The 17,817-nt window shown below is 42.5% G+C and overlaps 1 protein-coding gene and 1 long non-coding RNA gene across 2 annotated transcripts in view; one reads left to right on the plus strand and one right to left on the minus strand.

The window, feature by feature from the left end:
* CUNH12orf56 (chromosome unknown C12orf56 homolog) overlaps positions 1-17,817 on the plus strand; it is a 105,486-nt gene that overhangs the window by 35,950 nt on the left and 51,719 nt on the right. Inside the window, exon 3 of the mRNA XM_004766593.3 lies at positions 11,321-11,393. Coding sequence (XP_004766650.1) covers positions 11,321-11,393 — 73 coding nt within the window. The remainder of the gene's footprint in view (positions 1-11,320; positions 11,394-17,817) is intronic.
* Positions 6,897-17,817, minus strand: part of LOC106007249 — a 91,302-nt gene continuing 80,381 nt past the window's right edge. Inside the window, exons 4-6 of the long non-coding RNA XR_001181906.2 lie at positions 14,061-14,196; positions 9,575-9,802; positions 6,897-8,496 (exon numbers count right to left, since the gene is read on the minus strand). This is a non-coding gene — a long non-coding RNA (uncharacterized LOC106007249). The remainder of the gene's footprint in view (positions 8,497-9,574; positions 9,803-14,060; positions 14,197-17,817) is intronic.

Genomic DNA, 17,817 nt, shown 5'->3' on the forward strand with positions numbered 1-17,817 from the left:
ATCAGGAAGGGATGCTGTACTTTGTCAAATGCTTTTTCAGCATCTATTGAGAGTATCATATGGTTCTTGTTCTTTCTTTTATTGATGTGTTTTATCACATTGACTGATTTGCGGATGTTGAACCAACCTTGCAGCCCTGGAATAAATCCCACTTGGTCATGGTGAATAATCCTTTTAATGTACTATTGAATCCTATTGGCTAGTAATTTGGTGAGAATTTTCACATCTGTGTTCATCAAGGATATTGGTCTATAGCTCTCTTTTTTGATGGGATCCTTGTCTGGTTTTGGGATCAAGGTGATGCTGGCCTCATAAAATGAGTTTGGAAGTTTTCCTTCCATTTCTATTTTTTGGAACAGTTTCGGGAGAATAGAAATTAGTTCTTCTTTAAATGTTTGGTAGAATTCCCCCGGGAAGCCGTCTGGCCCTGGGCTTTTGTTTGTTTGGAGATTTTTAATGACTGTTTCAATCTCCTTACTGGTTATGGGTCTGTTCAGGCTTTCTATTTCTTCCTGGTTCAGTTGTGGTAGTTTATATGTCTCTAGGAATGCATCCATTTCTTCCAGATTGTCAAATTTGTTGGCATAGAGTTGCTCATAGTATGTTCTTATAATAGTTTGTATTTCTTTGGTGTTAGTTGATCTCTCCTCTTTCATTCATGATTTTATTTATTTGGGTCCTTTCTCTTTTCTTTTTGATATGCCTGGCCCAGGGTTTATCAATTTTATTAATTCTTTCAAAGAACCAGCTCCTAGTTTCGTTGATTTGCTCTATTGTTTTTTTGGTTTCTATTTCATTGATTTCTGCTCTGATCTTTATGATTTCTCTTCTCCTGCTGGGTTTAGGGTTTCTTTCTTGTTCTTTCTCCAGCTCCTTTAGGTGTAGGGTTAGGTTGTGTACCTGAGACCTTTCTTGTTTCTTGAGAAAGGCTTGTACCGCTATATATTTTCCTCCCAGGACTGTCTTTGTTGTGTCCCACAGATTTTGAACCGTTGTATTTTCTTTATCATTTGTTTCCATGATTTTTTCAATTCTTCTTTAATTTCCCGGTTGACCCATTCATTCTTTAGAATGATGCTGTTTAGTCTCCATGTATTTGGGTTCTTTCCAAACTTCCTCTTGTGGTTGAGTTCTAGCTTCAGAGCATTGTTGTCTAAAAATATGCAGGGAATGATCCCAATCTTTTGATACTGGTTGAGTCCTGATTTAGGACTGAGGATGTGATCTATTCTGGAGAATGTTCCATGTGCACTAGAGAAGAATGTGTATTCTGTTGCTTTGGGATGAAATGTTCTGAATATATCTGTGATGTCCATCTGGTCCAGTGTTTCGTTTAAGGCCTTTATTTCCTTGCTGATCTTTTGATTGGATGATCTGTCCATTTCAGTGAGGGGAGTGTTAAAGTCCCCTACTATTATTGTATTATTGTTGATGTGTTTCTTTGATTTTGTTATTAATTGGTTGATATAGTTGGCTGCCCCCACGTTGGGGGCATAGATTTTAAAATTGTTAGATCTTCTTGTTGGACAGACCCTTTGAGTATGATATAGTGTCCTTCCTCATCTCTTATTATAGTCTTTGGCATAAAATCTAATTGATCTGATATAAGGATTGCCACTCCTGCTTTCTTCTGATGTCTTTTAGCATGGTAAATTCTTTCCCACCCCCTCACTTTAAATCTGGAGGTGTCTTCTGGCTTAAAATGAGTTTCTTGGAGGCAACATATAGATGGGTTTTGGTTTTTTATCCATTATGATAACCTGTGTCTTTTGATGGGGGCATTTAGCCCATTAACATTCAGGGTAACTATTGAGAGATATGAATTTAGTGCCATTGTATTGCCTGTAAGGTGACTGTTACTGTATATTATCTCTGTTCCTTTCTGATCTACCTCTTGTAGGCTCTCTCTTTGCTTAGAGGACCCCTTTCAAAATTTCCTGTAGAGCTGGTTTGTTGTTTGCAAATTCTTTAGTTTTTGTTTGTTCTGCAAGCTTTTAATCTCTCCTATTTTCAATGATAGCCTAGCTGGATATAGTATTCTTGGCTGCATGTTTTTCTCGTTTAGTGCTCTGAAAATATCATGCCAGCTCTTTCTGGCCTGCCAGGTCTCTGTGGATAAGTCAGCTGCCAATCTGATATTTTTACCATTGTATGTTACAGACTTCTTTTCCCGGGCTGCTTTCAGGATTTTCTCTTTGTCACTAAGACTTGTAAATTTTACTATTAGGTGACGGGGTGTGGGCCTATTCTTACTGATTTTGAGGGGCGTTCTCTGAACCTCCTGAATTTTGATGCTCATTCCCTTTGCCATATTGGGGAAGTTCTCCCCCCAATAATTCTCTCCAGTATGCCTTCTGCTCCCCTCTCTCTTTCTTCTTCTTCTGGAATCCCAATTATTCTAATGTTGTTTCGTCTTATGGTGTCACTTATCTCTCGAATTCTCCCCTTGTGGTCCAGTAGCTGTTTGTCCCTCTTTTGCTCAGCTTCTTTATTTTCTGTCATTTGGTCTTCTATATCACTAATTCTTTCTTCTGCCTCATTTATCCTAGCAGTGAGAGCCTCCATTTTTGATTGCACCTCATTAATAGCTTTTTTGATTTCAACTTGTTTAGATTTCAGTTCTTTTATTTCTCTAGAAAGGGCTTTTATATCTCCCGAGAGGGTTTTTCTAATATATTCCATGCCTTTTGCGAGCCCGGCTAGAACCTTGAGAATTGTCATTCTGAACTCTAGATCTGACATATTACCAATGTCTGTATTGATTAGGTCCCTAGCCTTCAGTACTGCCTCTTGTTCTTTTTTTTGTGGTGAATTTTTCCACCTTGTCATTTTGTCCAGAGAAGAGTATATGAAGGAGCAAGTAAAATACTAAAAGGGTGGCAACAACCCCAGGAAAATATGCTTTAACCAAATCAGAAAAGATCCCAAATCGTGAGGGGGAAAAGGGGGATAAAAAGAGGTTCAAAAAGAAAGAAGGGGGAAAAAAAAAAAGAAAAAAGAAAATGATTAAAGAAAAGTATAATATATATATATATATACATATTAGATAAACTAGTTAAAAAACGTTAAAAAAGAAAAGGGTAAAAGTTTTTAAAAATTTAGCAAAAGAATAGAAAAAAAATGAAAAAGAAAAAAATTAAATTAACGGCAAGACTAAAAAATCACATGGAGAAAGCCATGAGTTCCGTGCTTTGCTTTGTCCTCCTCTGGAATTCTGCTGCTCTCCTTGGTATTGAAACCTCACTCCTTGGTAGGTGAATTTGGTCTTGGCTGGATTTCTTGTTGATCTTCTGGGGGGTGGGGCCTGGTGTAGTGATTCTCAAGTGTCTTTGCCCCAGGCGGAATTGCACTGGGCTTACCAGGGTCCAGGCTGAGTAATCCGCTCGGGTTTGCTTTCAGGAGCTTTTGTTACCTGAGCGCTTTCCGTAGAGTTCCGGAGGACAGGAATACAAATGGTGGTTCCTGGTCTCTGGCCTGGAGGAGCCGAGAGCCTATGGCCCCACTCCTCAGTGCTCCCTCAGAGAACAGCAGTCAGTAACTCCCTTCTCCTGACTTCCGGCCATGCTCCGAGCTCACCTAGCCTGTGGCCAGTTCAAGGTAACACCGAGCTGTGAAGCACTGTCTGCTCTGTCTCTGTAGCCGGTTTTCCCGTTCCAATACCCGCAAGCTCTGCGACATTTAGACACCCTGATCCTTCTGTGACCCTGCGGGACCTGAGGCCACGCTGACCCCGCGTGGGCTTCGCCCCAGTTTAGCCTCTGGAGCGATGTCCCTCAGCGGAACAGACTTTTAAAAGTTCTGATTTTGTGCTCCGTTGCTCCGCCGCTTGCCGGGAGCCAGCCCCTCCCCACCCCTGGGTCTATCTTCCCGTTGCTTTGGATTCACTTCTCCACCAGTCCTACCTTTCAGAAAGTGGTTGTTTTTCTTTTTCTAGAATTGCTGTTCTTCTTCTCTTCGATCTGCCAATGGATTTGCAGGTGTTTACAATCTTTAGATAAGCTATATCGCTGATCTCCTGCTAGCTGAAGTAGTCTCAGCCTGCTACTTCTCCACCATCTTGACTCCTCCCCTTTTTAAGTTATTTTTAAGATTTTATTTATTTAATCATCAAAGAGAGACTGAGCACAAGCAGGGGGAATGGCAGGCTGAGGGAGAAGTGGGCTCCCCGCAGAGCAGTGAGCCCAATGCAGGGCTTCATCCCAGGACCCTGGGATCATAACCTGAACCGAAGGCAGACGCTTAACCCACTGAGCCACCCAGGCACCTCTGGTCAGTTCTTGTTTAATTTTAATAACCTTATTAACAACCACATTTTTCTTTCTTTTTGTTTTTTAAGATTTGACAGAGACACAGTGAGAGAGGGAACACAAGCAGGGGGAGTGGGAGAGGGAGAAGCAAGCTTTCCACTGAGCAGGGAGCCCAATGTGGGGCTTGAACTCAGGACCCAGGATTATGACCTGAGCCAAAGGCAGATGCTTAACGACTGAGCCACCCAGGCACCCCCAACAACCACATATTTTAAAGAAAAACCTAATCAAGAAGTACAGGGGATAACCAGAAACATTGTGAACCTGGCTTTAGGAAAACTCCTGATAGTCATCTCTGTGAATCTTGGGCTCCCACAAACAAGGGAAGCTACAAGGTCCTGTTCCAATAATTATGGTTTATTGTGGTTATTAACAGCATTCACTCTTCATTCAAAAATAGCATTGGGAACTTGTTCATCCAAGAACTATGATTCACATGTAGATAAAAAGATGAAAAGCCACCTTTAATTTTGTTTAGGGAGCTCAGCATCTGATGCAGATGATTTTCCCACTGCGCACAAGGAGATCTAGAAAATTCACAGGGGGGTGGGGAGAAAGGGGAGGTGAGGAGTCAGGGCTCCCGGTACTCACCCTGCTCAACCAGAGTTCCTGTGCTTTTACATTTCATATTTTGGGCTGTACATCCTTCTGGTGAGTAAGTTTTAAAAATCCAAGGAAAAATAGATAAAAATAGAATATATAGTTCAGCTTTATACTGTTTATTTCAAGGTCTTATTTTATATATGCACATAAAATGTGATTATATCTAAAGGAGCCCTTTATATGCAATCCACATAACCGGGAGGTGGTCAAAAGCAGAGAAGCATGTGCTTTGGACTCGCTAAGCTGACATCTGAATCCCAGCTCCCACCTTTCCAGCTGTGTGACTGTCTACCATCACAGCCTCTGTGAGCCTCAGCTTCCTTGTCTTTCTATTGCTACTTTCACAGGGTTTTTGTGTTACATGAAATAATGTGGGCAAGGCTGGGCATACAGCAGGAAAGCAGTCAGCTGTTGAGATCACATCCTTAGCTGAGAGGAAGGACAGAATAAAGTCCCACACAGGGCTCCTGGATAGGCCCTTCCACTTCTGGCCTCTAGGCAGTGGAGCTAGACCAGTGCACACCAGTCAACTGGCTCTTCGCTAGGCTTCCCTCCAGGTAAGACTCAGAGCTCTTGGAGTACTGGATAACTACAAAGTGTGAGAAAACTATCCAGTGTTTGTACACTCTCATAGACAAGCACCCTTCCACACTGACGCTCCATGGCATGGCAACTGTTTGTAGAAGTTGTAATTAGACTTACTAAATCCCTGGTTGCTCCCCAGGTCTCTTGCCACCCTAATTAGAGTACCTAACTGGCGTTGGTTGCCTTAAATGCATATTTATCCTTGTCCACAAGCATAATTATTCTTGTTTTTTTTTCCCCCAAGATGTATAAGAAGATAAAAACACACGTTAAAGAAGCTAATTACAGGTAGAAGTTTTATGAAATTTAAATTCCTAGAAACTTCACAAATGATGTTAAAAGCAGTGAAGATGCTTAAAAAAAAAAAAAACTTATCTTGTATTCAAGCACATGGCTATTCATAAAATTATACCTCTCCTCCACTTCTCCTCCTCCACTTTCATCTCTGAATGTTTCATCTGACACTTTGGTGTAGGGAGTTTTGAAAACCCAAAACTGCTACTGTCACAAGGAGTCATACATAGCACACATTACAGAAATAAAAGCATCCCCCTTTCTAGAATGCCAACAGTCCTGCGCCCTGATGCTGGTTCTCCACCAAGCTGCTTCTTCCCTGGGTTAGTGTTGCAATATACCCTGTGGGACCATGGGGGTTCACCTCCTAGACAGTCTGTAATATGCAGACCTGAAGCAAGAGAGAGGCTCAAACCTGTCTGACCATCTTCTTGACAACAGTTATTGCTAGAGGCTTTAATGTTAATATTGATGATATCATGCCCAGAGAAGTAGCTCACATTAACTGCTCAGCATTTAAATAAAGATAATTATTAGAACTTACTCCAAACCTCTTGGGTGAAAGCCTAGGGAATATTTGTGTCATGTGGCAAAGCGCACACTCAAACCAACTGGATTATCTTAACAAAGGAAGCTCGAAAGTGAGAATCATTTGTAGTAAAAATACTTAGTTTCATCATCTCATTTTCAAAAGGCTTCCTAATTAAGCCCTACTTTTTCTGGAGATATATAGAAGAAGAGGCTTTTCTCTAGAGTATAGAGATGGGTCAGAGGTAGCACTTTAAATTGTACTTTATGTGTAGATGAAAGGGGATAGTTATTAAACTCTACATGAACAATGCTGACAGGAGCAGAGTGGCTGTGGTGAACTGTATTAGCTGCTAAAGCTCTAGAATGAATTGACTGATTAGCCCCTTCGTTTCAAGTACATTCTTTTTTTTTCTTTTTTTTTTTTAAGATTCTATTTATTTATTCATGAGAGACAGAGAGAGAGGCAGAGGGAGAGGGAGAAGCAGGTACCCTGAAGAGCAGGGAGCCCGATGGCAGACTCAGGACCCTGGGACCATGACCCGAGCTGAAGGCAGACACCCAACAACTGAGCCACCCAGGCACCCTCAAGTCCAACAGAACAGCAATGTCCAACAGAACTTTCTGCAATGATGGAGCTGTTCTGTATGTAGTCTAATTACATCTAGTACAATGGCCAACAGCCACCTATGACCACTAGTGCTACTAACTGAATTTTAATTTAATGTTAATTTTAATGGCCACAGGTGTCTAGTAGCTATAGAATCAGTCACTGCAGTTCTAAATGCATAGAAAAGACTTTAATGGCCTTGGTGATGTCTTTGAAACACTGGCATAACATGAAGTAGACTAATCCCCAAAATAGAGTGAAACATCATAATCTGATGACACATACACTGAACCAGGTTTTATACAAATATAAGATTTTCTTTTATACCTAAAACCTACATATTTTTTAAAATGATTGAGGTTAAAGAAAATGAAAACAAGGGGCTGATGAGTCTCTCAGGTTTAGTGGATAATTTTTACATAGGCTTGGCAGTCTTCCCCATAGGAATAGGGTTTTGACAAATATAATCAGATCTCTTGCAGTTAGGAAAGCATTGCATTTTTTTGGTAGTGTCCTTTCTAAAAATGTGCCTCAGCTGATCAGCACTACTGAACATGTCGCCAGGCATCCACCGTGCTAAATGGGAGAAGGACTTCATATCTAAGCTACTGACGAAGACTGTGAGCTGCTATGTGCACCCTAGAGAACACAGTGGCAGAAAACACTGTCATCTGCTATCTGTCATCAGGCTCTCTTTTCATTATGGCCTTACACCTGCCAGACTCTGGCCACTGGCACCTAGCAGCCGATGTAGAAACAGAGATCAAGATGTACTTCATTTTTCAGTGGACAGCACAGATGATCCTAAGATCCTAAGATCATCAGTGGTAACACCATTGTTACCAATGAAACGTAAAGCTAACATAGAGAGGGGCAGGAATGCTGACCCTAAAGTTGTTTTTTGTTATAGCCTTTGATGGCCTCACACACAAAAAAGAAAGTTCAAGTTTGGTGAACCTGCTTGAAATCAGGTTGAAGAGACAGGTAATACCAGCTTCCTAAAAGAAAAGACTCCGTGATTTCTTCTCCCCTCCCAGCAAGCCCACAGTGCTGTGCTCCATTTCCTTCCTGCTCTCCTCCAAAATGCCTGAGGTGTTGCTGTATACCCAGGACCCTGTGGTTCACGTTCCCAACAGTCTGTAATATGTGGTCCTGAGGCAAGAGGCTCAAACCTGCTGACTCCTGTGCCACAAATTGCTAATACGTTCTACTTAATTCCAGCAACGATCAAAGGCATTATTTATTTCACAATTAGTGCCCACATTTGTGAAAAGCCTACTATTAGAAGTGTCTATGATGACCGGGGGTTTTAAACTTATGTAGTTAGTAGAGGTTTTTCACTTTCAAGTAGAAAAAACTCATTCTGCCTAACTTAATGCCAAAGAGAATTTATTGAAGGATTTTGAGTCTTTCAGGGAGTCAAGAGGGGAACAGAAGAAACCCAATAGTGGAAGACCAGAAACCTGGAGGCCTGTTCCTGGGCCTGAACAGCCTGTGAGGGACTTTCTTCTCAATATGGCCAGTTTCAAAGACTTCCAGCTCTGCCTCTCATGTCCAGATGTCACAATCCTAGAGGGAGACATTGATCAGCCCAACTTGGGTCAGAGCCCAACTTGGGTCAGAGCCCACCCCCAGACCACTCAGCTACAGCTCGAATAAGGATGGATCCAGATTTTGTGGGGACTAAAAACTCACACGATTTGCAGAGCCTTCCTTAAGAAAAAGAGTCAAGACACCAAATACAGTTGATCTGGAAATGTTGGGGTCAGAGCAAATGGTCAAGAAAGAATTCTTGAAATGTCTTCAGTGCAAAAAGCTGGTTTTTTGGGGGGGCTTTTTGCTTGTTTGTTTTGTTTTAAACATGGGGACAGTACTTGTGGGCAGAAAGAATTGCACTGGGGTTGTGATGGGTGACTGATTACATACTTTCAAGTTGGGAGGGGTTTAGGAATAGCATAAGTCTCTAAGGAATTTTGGAAACAAGGTTTCCAGGAACTTGAGGGGGCTAGCTGTCCTTAGGTAAAGGTCATTTGGCCAGGGGCGCCTGGGTGGCTCAGTGGGTTAAGCCTCTGCCTTTGGCTCAGGTCATGATCTCAGGGTCATGGGATCAAGCCCCGCATCAGGCTCTCTGCTCAGCAAGGAGCCTGCTTCCCTCCCCTCTCTCTGCCTGCCTCTCTGCCTGCTTGTGATCTCTGTCTGTCAAATAAATAAATAAAATCTTTAAAAAACACACACACACATTTGGCCATGCGCACACATTGTTAAGACCTCTCCTAAGACTTTGGAAGGAACTCGTGCAAGTGAGGGGCACTAGAGCTGAAACATCATTAATTTCATTGGAAAGAGCAGTTTTTGTTTTGTTTTTATTTGATTTTAATAAAGATGGGGCACCCATACTGTAGAAGAGGCCAGTCCCTTAAAGAAGGGAAGGTGCTGGGAAGACAAAAAGTCACTATAGCTTGGTCCTTCCATTAGTCACCACATAACTGTGGTTTCCCACTTTCGTGTGTGTGTGTGTGTGTGTTTAAGGATTTTATTTTTAAGTAATCTCTATACCCAACATGGGGCTCAAATTCACACTTCTGAGATCAAAAGTCACATGCTCTAGCCCCGGAGCCAGCCAAGCGCCCCTCAGTTTCTCACTTACCAGGTTTTTGGCCTCACATCCCCAGGTGATCTCCAAATCTGATGAAATATGCCGGACTTCAAGGGGGCTGTGTTGACCTCATCTGTCTAGATCAGAGCCAGCCAGAAAACCACCCACAGCCTCCTGCTATCTTCTTATAGAATCCCCTCCAGCATCACCTTTGGCTCTCTTAGGTAAAAGGGTTCTTTCTTCTAAGCATGGAGGTGCTTTGGGCTCCTCTCAGAACCACTGGAGTGAAAGAGAATTTTGCAGAGCAGTTCAAAAGGAAAGGGGTCAAACACAGTGCAAACACACTTATGATTTTGATTTCATTTTGTGTAAATTTTGACTTAAAAATAAACAAAAAAAATTAAGAGAAGAGGAAGGAGTAAAGGGAAGCAAGCGAGTCAAGAAAGGACACTGCGGACAGAACCAGGGAAACCCCCAGACACATTCTCTGTGGGAGCAGGGCTTTCTGTCTTTCTCTCCCCGGCTCTCTGTTTGGCCTGTGCATCCCCTAACTCCAACCCTTCCGCAGGGATGCAGAGATGGTCACAGGGAATACGGAGTTTCCGCTGGAGCTTAGAATGTGAGGACCATACTGACCTCTTGCAGTAGCCTACAGAAATGTAAATTTGATTCTCATGCAGAACACTTCTCAGATACTATTATTGTTTGTCCCTCCAAACAAACTACACACATAATTGGGAGGACACGACAGTGTTCTTGATGTTATGATTGGCTCTTTGATTTTCACTTTAAATTAAACTAAGGTATATTGTATAACTACTCTACCAGGCATCACACAAGTCCTTTTTATGCACATTATCTTATTTTCACTCACAGAATTATCATCTTCACTTTTATAAATTAAGATAGTGAGTCCAGTGGGGCACCTGGGTGGTTCAGTGGGTTAAGCCTCTGCCTTCGGCTCAGGTCATGAACTCAGGGTCCTGGGATCGAGCCCCACATCAGGCTTTCTGCTTGGTGGGGAGCCTGCTGCCCCCTGCCCCGCCTGCCTCTCTGCCTACTTGTGATCTCTGTCCATCAAATAAATAAATCTTTAAAAAAATATATACTGAGTCCAGAGTGAAAAGATAACCGGAAATTCTTGCAAACTGTAAAGTAACTTTTTACAAGAGTCTGAAGTTAAGCACATGTTTTCTTTTCTTTTTTTTTTTTTTAATTTATTTATTTGACAGACAGAGATCACAAGTAGGCAGAGAGGCAGGCAGAGAGACAGGGGGAAGCAGGTTCCCCGCTGAGCAGGGAGCTGACAATGGGCTCGATCCCAGGACCCTGAGATCATGACCTGAGCCAAAGGCAGAGGCTTAACCCACTGAGCCACCCAGGTGCCCCTTAAGCACGTGTTTTAACATCAAAGCCAAAGTTCCTTTTGTCCCATCATGCTGCCCAGTTTTTACTTTGGGACTTGCAAGGTTTTTGTTTTGTTTTGTTTTGTTTTGTTTTTGGAGAGGTTGGGGAGGGACAGAGGGAAAGGGAGAGAGAATCTTAACCAGGTTCCTCACCTGCACCGACCTGATGTGGGGCTTGATCTTACCACCCTGAGATCACAACCTGAGGTGAAATCAAGAGTTTGATGCTTAATCAACAGAGCCACCCAGATGCCCCACGACTTGCAAGTTTTTGTGAGGATTTATGAGCAGTCATCAAATCAGTATGTGTAACTATAATTTCTAAACAAACTCAATCAAATTATGTAATGTTATCAACTGACTTCTTTTTCCTTTTTTTTTTTTTTTTTAGTCAAAGAAGAGATTAATGGCTCTGTCTTTTGGAGAGGCAAAGAGCCCAGAAATTTGAGTGAATCCTCTCTCAGGTGAGATTTTGTTTGGAGTATGTTTTTAACTTGGTGACCAAAAGTTATCTTATACTTCATTTTGCTCATTTTAATGTTTTTTCTCTACTAATGGTTTTGGACTGAATTTTGTTTATTTCATATATACAATAATGAAGAAGATATTTTGGGAGTTCTTCTAAATTCAAATCCATTTAGTTTAAATAGTGAAATGTAGTATTTCTCATATCAATGGAATATATAAATTTCACAATGTAACTAAATAACTGATTAAAGTTAAATTAAAAAAAAAATTTACTGAGCTCTTGTTCTGTATAGGGCACTATGTTAGGCCCTGTAAACAAACAAACAAACAAAAAAAGATGAGTAAGGCATAGTTCCTGTCCTTGGGAAGCTGATTCTAACTAGAATATGTGACATTTGCCCAAACATAGACAATACAGAATACACATGCTAAGTGTCATCAGTGAGTTTGAGAGAACTGCCAAAGAGTTTTGAAGAGGGGAAAGGTTATATTCAGTTTTGGGGGGGAAGTCAAGATGTCAGAGTGACAGTTGAAGAAAAAAGAGTGCACGTGGAGATGGAGATTTTGCAGCTGGAAGAGATAATAAAATCTAAGAGGCAGGAAAAAAATGGAGCATATATCAGGAAAGGGAAGCAGTCCGCAGTGATGTAGAAATACAACAGAGGGACGCCTGGCTGGTTCCATCAGCAAAGCATGCAACTCTGGATTTCAGTTGTGAGTTCAAGCCCATTTTGGGCACTGAGCTTACATAAAATAAAATAAAACGTAAAAAATAAATAAATAAAAATAGAACATGAATAAAACATGTATAAGGTTAAAAAGCAAAACTAGGCCCATACTTGAGAGAGTCTTAAAGTCCAGTTCAAGACTTTGTATGTCCTTTCTTAGGCTGTAAGGAAACTATTGACAAAATAACTAGTTGTGCTTCAGATGAACTGAAGCAAGGAGAAACCAGATTGGTAGGAAGTAATGACAATCTGCATTGGTCTAGTGGTAAAGGGAGTAAAGACAAAGGGATGCTGGTGCGCCTGGGTGGCTCAGTGGGTTAAGCCTCTGCCTTCGGCTCAGGTCATGATCTCAGGGTCTTGGGATCAAGCCCCACATCAGGCTCTCCACTCAGCGGGGAGCCTGCTTCCCCCTCTCCCTCTGCCTGCCTCTCTGCCTACTTGGGGTCGATCTCTCTCTGTCAAACAAACAAATAAATATTTTTTTAAAAAAGGAAAAAGAAAAAGGGATGGGTGGAGAGATATTTCAGACGCAAACTCTTCAAGACTGGCAACTGAACACGAGAGAGATGGGAGAGAAACCACTGTAGTTTCAAGCTGGGGTTACTGCAAGGGGTTGCCTTTCAGAGAAATAAGGATGGCAGGAGGGGTGCAAACCCAAGGCTGGTTTAGACAGGTTAAGACTGAGGTCCTAGGGCGCCTGGGTGGCTCAGTTTAGTTGAGCCTCTGCCTTCGGCTCAGGTCATGATCTCAGGGTCCTGGGATTGAGTCCTGCATTGGGCTCCCTGCTCAGCCAGAGCCTGCTTCTCCCTCTCCCTCTGCTGCTCCCCCTGCTTGTGGGCTCTCTCTCTGTCAAATAAATAAATAAAATCTTAAAAAAAAAAAAAAACCCTAAAAATTAAAAAAAAAAGATCTGTGTGTTCCTGTCAGGGTTCAGAGGTTCTGATTATAATTGCAGCTGTAACATCAGGAAACTTAACTGGCTAAAACAGGATTCAGCAGTAAGTGTTCTATTTTGCATTGCAAACTGTAGTTCAGAAAGCTGAGACCCCTTTGCAATGTTGGGCACGGGGGAGGGACCACCAACCTGCACCACTGAATTCCCTCACCAGGTTTTCTCAGCAGGGTGCTACTGGCATTCTGTGTGGGACCACTTACTGTCATGAAACAACTCCCGCCCATTGTGGGACCACAGCGTCCCTGGCTCTTCTCCACGAAATGCCTGTAACACTCCCCATTTTATTAGGCAATGAAAAACCCACCAGCACACATTTCCACAGAACCGCCCCTGCTAATTCCATCTGTCAACACAAGTTTCCTTGCATTCCCCGGCCCAGTGCTCTCTCCCCTCTTTCTGCAATCCTCTCTCTTTTCCTAGTAGTGTCCTTGCTCTCCCTATGAAAGTCTGTACTTCAATTCTTAGGAACACCACAGTGTGATTAACGTAATAATATGAATTTAAAACTGTTCCCGCTTCAGTGGGATTTCCATTTTAATAGGAAACCAAGCCAGAAGCTCAAGGAAAGAAGCTCTCAGTAGAATTTTGTCTTGTTGAGGTAAAACTGACACACAGCAGGGACGTCTGGGTGGCTCGGTCGGTGAAGCGTCTGCCTTAGGCGCAGGTCATGATCCCAGGATCCTCCATCAAAGCCCCACATTGGGCTTCTTGTTCAGCAGGGACCCTGCCCCTCCCTCTTCTTCTGCCCATCCCTGTGTTCTCTCTCTTTCTCAAATAAATAAAATCTTAAAAAACAAAACAAAAACCGACACACAGTAAACTGCAATAAAACGTACAGTTTGATACATTTTCTCCGATGTGGACCCCCACAAAAGCATGACCATTATCAACATCTCTCCCTCCCTGCATTATGTCCTGGAAATTTTTTTTAAGGCAGTAAGCTGGAGCAGTTGCTAGGTCTCATCTTGTTTGTTTCCCACCTCTCGGAGATGACTGTCTTACGTAGTCCAACATCCAGTGTCTTAAAAGATGTTTTTATTTTTTTATGTACGTTTTCCCAGTTTTTGTTTTTTCCAGGTGAGAGTACATATTTAGTCCTTATTACTCCATCCTGGCCTGAAACAGAAAAAACAAAACAAAACAAATTAGTAGAAATTTAATCTCTGCACTAGTATATATGGAGGAGGATCTGGATTGGTTTCAAATCCTTCCTGGAGCCAGTGATAGTTCCAGAATTTTCATAAAATAGATTCCATAAAAGAGGGCAGCAAAGGCAGGGTAGTGGTGATTAGGAAACTCTTTTTCCCTTGTATGCATTTCTTTCTTTTCTTTCTTTCTTTCTTTCTTTCTTTCTTTTTTTTTTTTTAAGATTTTTAAATTTATTTGACAGAGAGCATCAGTAGGCAGAGAAGAAGGCAGAGAGCGAGAGAGAGGGGAAAGCAGGCTCCCCACTGAGGCAGAGAGCCCAAACTGGGACTCGATCCCAGGACCCTGGGATCATGACCTGAGCCGAAGGCAGCAGCTTAACCTACTGGGCCACCCAGACACCCGGTATATGCATTTATTTTTGGTGGCTTGCTAAGGGTGGGAAACTACTGAAGACCTGACGGAATGAGGGGCAGAAAGCTAGCCCACTCTCCCCGTAGCCTCTGCCTTTGGGAGCCTGCTGTTTGAGGCCAATTCAATTCACCAGCTCTAGTTCTAGACTACCATAATGAGGGCCCTGTGATGCGCAGAAGGACCCCAACTATGCCTATACATAGGACAGCTATTCTGCCTTTTACAAGACGACAGAACCATACATTTTGGGGAAACTTTCTCAACAAAGTTAAATATCCCAAACAAGGTTAGTAAGAGTTAGTTAGTTACTCTGTTCAAGAGCAGAGTTCATTTCACCAAGCTGTTGGATTGTCTACAGGGCCTGAACCTGCTTGTCAGGAAGCCAAAATCTGGGGCACTCATTGTTGCTTCCTAAAGAGTCATTCCTGCTTTGAGATGAGTACACAGGCTTGGCCATGTGAGAATGTGGGGAGACATCCTCACATGGCCATGTGTGTTTTGGGAATAAAGGTCAGCTGGAATAACACCACAAATGCAGACGTTTCTCAAGTCTGGCCTCGTGCCAAAATCTCTCAAGGGTTCATAAAGTTCAGAATTCTGGGCTTCAGACTACTGAATCCTAAGCTTTGGGGCTGTGACTCAACAGTCGTCTTTTTGGTAGCTCCCTAGATGTTACTATTAGCTAGCTACCAAGGTTCAGGAAATCCTGGGTTAAGTAGTCAATCGACTCCCGGATTATTGAGATTCCTGAGTTCTACACCATAACATATCTATAATCCATCAACTGTTCTCTGTTTTCACAGTCCTCCAGGGTAAGCAACTGTCCTCTCTCACCTGGGTTTGCTTCACTCTTGGTCTCTGCTGTGGTTGGAATGTTTTGTGTCCCTCCCAAATTCCTATACTGAAATCCAAACCCCCAAAGGTGACAGTAATGGGAGGTGAGCCTTTGAGTGGTGCTTTAATCTTGAGGGTGGAGGCCTCATGATATGCGGTTAATGCTCTTCGAGAAAAGGCTCCAAAGAGCTGACTAGCTCCTTCCATGGTGAAAAGGCACAGCAGGAAGGAACCGACTGGGAACCAGGAAGAGGGTCCTCACCATAAGGCAACCACACCAAGCACCCCGATCTTGGACTTTACAGCCTCCCAAACTGGGAGCAATAATTTTCTGGTTTTTTTTTAATAAGCCACCCAGTCTGTGGCCAGGCAGCTTTGATAACAGTGCAAACAAGCTACCATCCTGCCTCTCCTGAATCCCTTACTCACCTTAAAGCCAAAGTGATGGGCATTTTCCAAATGACCCACCCCCCTTTTTGTTTTGCTTAAAACCTTTCAGCAGTATCCCATTGCCCCCAAAATAAAACTTTTTACACATCAAGACAACCCTGCAAGACCTGGTCTTTGCTCCTGTCTCCAGCTTCATCTCCAGTCCTTTTACCCCGCGCTCACCACACAGGCTGGGGCACCTCGCCCTTCTTCCACCACGGGGTCTTTCCACTCCCTTTCTCCTCTTAACACTGCTTTTCACATGGCTCACTCTTTCTCATCCTTCAGGTCTTAGCCTGAATGCCCACATCTCAGACAGGTCTTGTCTGATCACCTGTCCGAAGCATTCGACCCTCCAACAGATGCACACAGGTGCTCTCAGACTGCTCTGTTTATGTCATAGCCCTGTCATAAATGTCACATAGAGTTGTGTCCATAGCTTAATTCCTGTTGCCCAGTAGAATGTAAGCCTCGTGAAAGCAGGGACCTGGACATTCTTGCACACGGATATATTTCTAGCACTTGGCCTAGTACCTGGCACATCATAGCTGGTTCATATTTGTTGAATGACTCATCATGTTCTTTACAACCTAGCCTGGCTTGTATTATACAGGCTTGGAGAAGCATGATTTTATCTAAATCCATGAAATAATAAAGCATGTCTTAAAGGCGTTGATGCATTCCATTGTTGCCCTAAGTGCTGTGTCTTCTTAGTTCTGGGAGGAAGGGTCTCTGTTGTGTGTTGTCACAAGACACTAAGTAAATTGCCAACGTGGCCTTCGTAACTAGAAGTAGTGAGGGAAAGGCGATCCCACTAACAGCCATCCGCATGTCTCAGAGTCGATATCCTTCATTTCACATTTTGGCATATTGATGTCCCAGCTTTTCTAGACCACTCTCATACTCTCCTTGTTTTCTTCCAATTTAGAAAAATAAAAGAGGTTTCTAATTAATGTTTGCAGTAGTTGTTTTAGGTTATCATTGAGGTCAGAACTGTTAGAAGTAGCAAATATCCAGCTTAGGTTAAAAGGGGAATTTACTGGAATAACTGGGACCACGCAGGTAATTCAACACTCATTCAACAGACATATAGGGGAATAGACATAAATACAGACACAAATGTAGATCTACCTACCTACCTGTTTAATCTGGCACACTTTAATTGCTGGGCTTTGTGTTCAATTTTAGATGTTCAATGGTGGGGGAAATCAGCAAAGGATAGAAGCTAAACAATAGAATGCAGGAATGGAAAGAATGAGGCATAGCAGGAACTGGAGACTTGAATGCGCATAGGACTTTGTACCCTCTGATGTTGGTAGATCAGCCTCATTTTGTCTCAGGGACTACCATATCATTCATGGGGCAACAAACAAAGTAGCCACCTGTCTTAAATTCACGTTATAGCTCCCACCACCAGACAAAGGCTACCTCACACACTTTCTTGCATCAAATTTTAAAATCTTAGGAGGGTTTCTGATGCCCTAGCTTGAAAAATATCCACTCCAGCCAAGAGGTCAGAGACGTTTTAAAAACGCGGCAGCTTCTGGGTGTTCAGGAGTAGTTTCCAAATCAAGGGGATGAGGGGGAGCTAGGTCTACTCTCCATCCCACAGCTTTCTAACGCGATCATCTCCATAATTAAGCACATGAGTCAAAAGCGTAAACAAAAGGCAGGCTAGGATAGAAAACAGTAATTAGAAGACTAAAGAATGTTATCATATGCAGAGCTTTGAAACACCTCTGAGGTGTAAAGTTTTAGGCCTAATTATGAGAAGCTGCAGGTCATAAGAAGGATGCAGTTATCTTGGGACATCAGACTTACATAAGTATGATTCCTTTTCAGGGTAATTGTAAACAACAGGTCTTTTAACACCTGAGGGATGGAAAACAGACTAGTGATCTCTGATGACGAGAT

The sequence above is a fragment of the Mustela putorius genome, unplaced genomic scaffold, assembly GCF_011764305.1.
Source record: "Mustela putorius furo isolate JIRA1106 unplaced genomic scaffold, ASM1176430v1.1 tig00003988_pilon_pilon_pilon, whole genome shotgun sequence".
Classification (NCBI taxonomy): Eukaryota; Metazoa; Chordata; class Mammalia; order Carnivora; family Mustelidae; genus Mustela; species Mustela putorius.